General features: G+C 35.2%; 1 protein-coding gene across 1 annotated transcript in view; it reads left to right on the top strand.

The window, feature by feature from the left end:
* LOC107685778 (exostosin-1) overlaps window positions 1-6,443 on the top strand; it is a 311,868-nt gene that overhangs the window by 283,293 nt on the left and 22,132 nt on the right. Inside the window, exon 8 of the mRNA XM_016482498.1 lies at window positions 1,866-1,955. Within this exon, the coding sequence (XP_016337984.1) occupies window positions 1,866-1,955 (90 nt within the window). The remainder of the gene's footprint in view (window positions 1-1,865; window positions 1,956-6,443) is intronic.

Raw genomic sequence — 6,443 nt, 5'->3', positions numbered from 1 at the left:
GATTACATTTCCAATCATTAGAGATAAGCAGACCAGTACCTCCACCTCTTCCAGTCAGATGGGGGGAGTGGGAAAAAGAAAACTGACTAAACTTTTTAAACTAAAACTGTTTGGTTACCAACATTTAAAAAATATATATATCTTCTTCTTTTTTGTTCCTCAGAAAAAAAGAAAGTCATGAAATAGCATGAAGGCTTGTTCACACCGGGACGAACTCAAAGGGCTTTATGACAAACGCGACAGCGACTACAAAAATCTTGATAAGAGGGAGTTGTTATGGAGAGGAATTCCAGATCAAATAGGACTCGATGTGTACCGGGGTATTTCTGTTTTTCATTAAGCGCCATCTAATGTCAGGGAGTGAATTTGCACGTTCTCTCGGCTCATCGCCAGCGAAAATCGCTTGGGTATGAACACAAAAGACACATCGAAAAACGTCGGCAATAAGCGCGTGCGATAATGTGTACGAGGCTTGAGGGTGAGTAAATGATGACAGAATTTTACAAAACTTGCTGTCAGCTGGTTTTGGGTATCAGAAAAAACTCTGCTGACTGGTTTTGGATACTACACAATACAGATATCCTCTGAAGGGACCTGATAAAGAGAATGAATCCAGTATTCTTGTTGTGGAGATTTGATCTAACATTTTGGCTCTGTACACCATGATATGTCATCCTCTCTCTGCAGTGATGAATGGTCACTGATCTCTATCACTGATATCACAAAGTCACACTGTTCGCTAAACATGTCAGTGTTCTGTGGCCAGTCAACCTCTCAACGGCTTGGCAGTATAAACAGGACCTTCAGAGAAAATCTGTATGATATTTGAAGACCAAATCCAACAATCTGTTGACAACCCCTTTTGCTGTGATAAATAACCTGTTCTCAGTACTTCTGACTGTCTGGCAAACAGTCATTCGATTAGATCTCAAAAATGGGGCACAGGTCAATCTGATCTTATGTTGTTGATGTCAAAGAACATGCATTCTAAACCTAATTCTACAATATCTGACAATAAATTAGGCAGATGTCACCATGAACAGGTTGCAATTGGGAACTCTGAAAAAAAGGAGTAGAAATGTGTGTTGACTTTGTAGTCAGACTATACGTCCAACTATAATGAGTACTGATTATTGTATTTACGTTACTCTGAAAACATTAGTAGGATTTACAGTTGTGCTGCAATAGTGTACATATTGTTTATTTGCCTCAAACAAAACTCTGAAAATAAAATAATTCTATTCATTGGCAAATCTACAAACTAGTTTCTTCTGAGATGTGTTCATTGTAACAACTTTGTATACCCTCCAAGACTTTGTTTCTTGGCACATAAAACCTGTACCCCTGACCCCTGGAAATCACGTTAAACTTAGCTATATACTATAGTGTATACTAGGCTGCAGCTATACAATCTTCTAGAGAATAGTCATTTCTTGGGCCAAATGGCTTATCGAATTTTCATTTGCACCCTGAGAGACTACAAACACATGAATTGGCACTGGTGTACAATGGTGGATTCAGCAATCCACCATTAACGTGGATGTTCAATGACCTCAAATGGCATTGAAGATTCACTACACCCTCTTAATATTTTATTTAATGTCCTTTTTCCTACCGCAAGGTGTAAATTACCATATTGTACTTTGGCAGATGTTCAACTATTGTGACTTTGACTTGATGAACAGATAAGACACAAACATGTCACAGGCGATGATAGACAAGGATGTGTCAAAGTAAAGTTTCATTAATAAATGCATTGTCATTTCTGAACAATGTAAAAAAAACTAATGGTGTAAATTAAATTTCAACCACATTCTGTGCTGAAAATCTGTGAATCAATAATGGCACTTCTTATTTCCCCTCAGACGATGAGTGGACGTTTTTTCCCTCATCAAGCTATCAAAACTGATGCAGTTCTCAGCCTGGACGAGGACTCGGTTCTGTCCACCAATGAGGTGAGAGATCACACATTCATTCATCATAATAAATGTTACTGTATTTGAAATGGTAAGGAATATCATATAGTACACTATTTGGTTTTATCTTATAAAATCTCAATCCTTTGTCAAGTGACAAAATTGACATTATATTGAAAAGTATTATTACATTTCTAACAAATTATCATTTTGAAATAGCGCATAAAGTGCAAAGAAAACACAACTAAATTTAAAGGAGTTTGATTTTAGCATGTTGATAAGCTAATAGTGCAACACTTCAGTGTTCTCTTTCTCACTCACAAACAAACTTTCACTCTCCCAGTCTACTTCCTTTGTCCTGTCCTTTTTTACCTCATTATTTTGTCTCTTTTATTCAGTGGTATTTGTGATGCTGCATGTATTGTCCGTTTCTGGCTTGTTTTGTGTTTGTTCTGCACTTTGTTAATGTCAATTCTCTGTCTTCATTTTCCCTGAGACAAGAGATGATATTTGCACAGTGCAGCATCAGCAGCCTGCTGGGCTCATTTTTAATTGCTCTCAGCTGTATAATTTAATCAGACAATAATATGTGCTACAAAGAGAGAGATATGGAGAGAGCAAAAGAAAGAGGACATCTCTAATCGGATGTCCAAATTCACAAAAAGATGTTGGTATCTGTATACTGATCCTGGTGAGAGGCAGCTTGTGTCTTTCTCAAAATATGGTGAATTCTGACTTTCTGACTTTCTGTCGCTTTTTTCTCCTTAGGCTATTATTCATTGTAATGGTGCTTTCATTTGCTGCTTTGTATTTTAAAGTTGCGTGTGCTTAACTTCCTGTTTGAAAACAATGCCAAATGAAGGTTGCATACCTGAAACACGATTTGCAAGCTATAACAGTGTATGGGATTCACATATTTTTGCTTGACTGTTTGCTTCTGTTTATTCCTACACACCTGTTTATAGGAGTTGTTATGAGATTTCATTTATATTTTGAATTTCTGACTTATAACATGGTATCAAAAGCATCTTAAGACAGCTGATTGCATTAAATACATTATACCTTTAATTAAAACTTTTTCTATTGACCTTGGAAGTACTTTTCCATGCTTTTTGTATTTTCAGAAAGTAACCTTGATGAGAACAATGACATGACAGAAAGGGACAAACATTTCATAAATATTATTAATAGTAGATTTTTTTTTTACCTTTTAATAATGTTTAAAAAATAAAAATTGAAAAAATTTTATTGTAATGATTATTTTATGATGATTTTTTTTCAGGCACCCCTTTTAAAGAATAAAAATGCAAAAAAATATAGTCAAAATATTTGATGTTATTTATTGATGGTGATTTATAAGGTGTTTCTTGGATATTTAAATTAGATTGTGTCAAAAAGCCCCTCAAACAAAGTTTTACAGTTAATAATTCTTCAGTACATTATACCATTATTTTTTTTTCTTTTTTCTTGCAAAACTACTTTTTTTCATTGACCTTTAACCTATATATATATATATATATATATATATATACATATACATACTGACTCCAGGTTTTTGAATGGTACCGTGTATAATGTTACAAAAGCTTTATATTTCAGATAATAATCTTTTGATCTTTCTATTCATCAAAGAAACTTGAAAAACATTTACTCAACTGTTTTAAATATTGATAATAATAATAAATAAAAAAAATTGTTGAACAGCAAATCAGCATATTAGAATGAAGGATCATGTGACACTGAAGACTTGAGTAATGATGCTGAAAATATAGTTTTGATCACAGGAAAAAAAATTACATTTTAAGATTTATTCAAATAGAAAGCCGTTATTTTAAATAGGAAAAATGTTTCACAATATTACTGATTTTGCTGTATTTTGGATCAAATTAATGTAGGCTTGGAGAACAGAAGATAATTCTTTAAAAAACTTAAAAAATCTTACTGTTCAAAAACATTTGATTGGTAGTGTACCATGATAGCAGTTATTGCCATTATAGCTAGACAGTGTATTCAGACCTAGCTTAGGCCAATCATTTGTTGGTAATAGCGCAATGCGAACTGCATCAAGCACTTTTTTGTGAAAGAAGCATAGTTTATAATGAACCTAATTTACATTAAAAGTAGCTGTGCTTGCACAGAAAAGATGTCTATGATTTAATTTAAATGTTGAGGACGCACCCACTAAACTAAATTGCAACGGTTAATGAGTAAGATGCAGGTATTTGCATTGACATAAAGTACCATCCTCAAAAGTGGCGCAATATTTAGTGAACTACGTCCTTATAATTTTAGATGTTTTTAGATAGTTTTCTTCGCGTACAAACATATTCTCATCGCTTCATAACATTACGGTTGAACCACTGATGGCAGATGGACTATTCTGACAATGTCTTTCATACTTTTCTGGACCTTGACAGTGTAATTTACTTGGCAGTCAATGGGACAGTCACAAGCCTCCCGGTTTTCATCCAAAATATCTTAAATTGTGTTCCGAAGACAAACAAAGCTTTTAGGGGTTTGGAACGACATGGGGGTAAGTGATTAATGACAAAATTTTCATTTTGGGGTGGAGTATCCCTTTAATGTTTCAAAGGCCTGAATGAGATTCCAGTTTCCCAGCAAATTGGCCAAATCTGGAATAATTATTATTTAAAAGGATTATAAATGTGTAGTTAACAACTATCATTCCTCGAGCTGTGATATGCAAATCTGTGTGGCTGCAGTGCCAATTCACAAAATATGGCTGCACCATCTGGCAAAGATGTTTCTGGCAATGTGAAGAATTCTGGGATTTATTTATTCCCCGAACAGAGAGAGGCTTTGATGTTTAGGGTGTCGTAGGTCTAAATTTGATTAAGGCAGAGATGATCCAAGGGCCAGGAAGAATTTGTTGCCAATGCAATTCTCCAACAGTTTACAGGGTTAAGGGTGTTAACAACAAAAGAAACACATTTTTGGCTTTCCTGGCCGAGTCTATGGGACTATGAAGCTTGTTTGTAAATACCCTGGCAGAGGTGGGAGAAAAAACAATGTGGGAATTAATCTGGTTATGGAATTTACTGTTAACTCCTTTGCAGTCGGATCTTGAAAGATTTTGTTGATCCTCTTTGATGGAGCAAGTTTTGAAAAGCCGCACCATTCAGCAGCAGAAGTCAGCAAAACTAATTAAATCCCAAAGACTGATCTCTTTCCTCTCACATTTGTCTGACATTATCATAATTCCATAAAGTTTGAGGAAAGAAAGATACGCTTCAATGTTGTTGGAGTATTTCCAGTGTCAATGTTTTTCCAAGAAAATATGATTTTAGTTTTTCTATTTCAGAATTTAATGTTTAGTTCAATGTTACATGACATTCCTTGTAATTGCTTGTGAAATTTACTAGCAGTTTTAAAGTGCACTGGCTGTACTGCAGTGTACATTGTAAATTATAACCTGCTTCAGAATAATATTTCAAATGTCACAAGCAGTGAGAATACGTCCAATCAGATGGCTGGAAAGCTTCTAATTTCTCAAGTTCATTATGTATGGCGTAGCTCAGTGTGTGTTTGAAACCTGCTATCCATAATTCATCATACTAATGTTTTATTAACTGCACCCAGTACATCTTTACCTCTGCCTGGCCAGAATATCCACTTAACTTTTATAGCGCTACAAGATTACAGAACCCGTATTACAAAAGTTTAATGAGTCTCAGTTTCGGTGAGAAAGCTCTTGTGGCTTTAAACAAATCCAGCAACATTTGGAGGGAAGCTTCCTCTCGTTTCGCACAGTAATCTGCCCCTAGTAATTGCCCTTTAAGCATTTGAGAGGGTTTTAATTGAAAAGTGCTGAGAATGTGAGAATATGGCATATTTAGCAGTAGTTTCAATTTTGTTAAGACTGTGCGGCGCTATGGCTCCACAGAATTGATAATTGCATTGTTTCGACTCATTAACTGGCTTATTAAAATGGGAAATGTAATATAGGGGTTGAGTTTTTTTGTGCAGCAAGCATCATTAGACTGTAGGCACATGTGTGGCATAACAGCGGCACAGCAGAGCCCATGGGTTATGATGTCTGTGCTGCAGTTAATGGCCTGAAGAATTGACCAGAAAGGGTAATAATTGTTATAGTACAATGACAGAGTAATATAAATTACAGCATTAATCTAGTGTTTGTGCATGTTTCTGCAGGTTAATTTGTATCTTCATCTATCTTGTATTTGTTTTCCCATTTATCTTTATTGCACATCTGACCCTATAAATGTGTGCTTGCCAAGGAGGTTTGCATTCCCATTCATCTTAATGGCAGTTGGTGCATGATCACCACAATGGAATTCTGCCGTCTTTTAGAAGTTGTTTTTTTATCCAGTCATCTGAACCATGAATGCCATGTGAATAATCGCACAGATAATGTCCTCTAATCAGTTAGTCTGCTTAAGATTAATGTATACTTTGACTTTTACTCATACAATAGGGTATGCATGCAGTGTGCATGACAAAAATTCCGTAATCTGCACAGTACAAGCAGCTGCACACTTTTTTTTT

This window comes from Sinocyclocheilus anshuiensis, unplaced genomic scaffold (genome assembly GCF_001515605.1).
Source record: "Sinocyclocheilus anshuiensis isolate Anshui unplaced genomic scaffold, SAMN03320099.WGS_v1.1 scaffold617, whole genome shotgun sequence".
NCBI lineage: Eukaryota > Metazoa > Chordata > Actinopteri > Cypriniformes > Cyprinidae > Sinocyclocheilus > Sinocyclocheilus anshuiensis.
The sequence above is the reverse complement of the archived record's forward strand: the minus strand, read 5'-3'. Positions and strand labels throughout refer to the sequence as shown.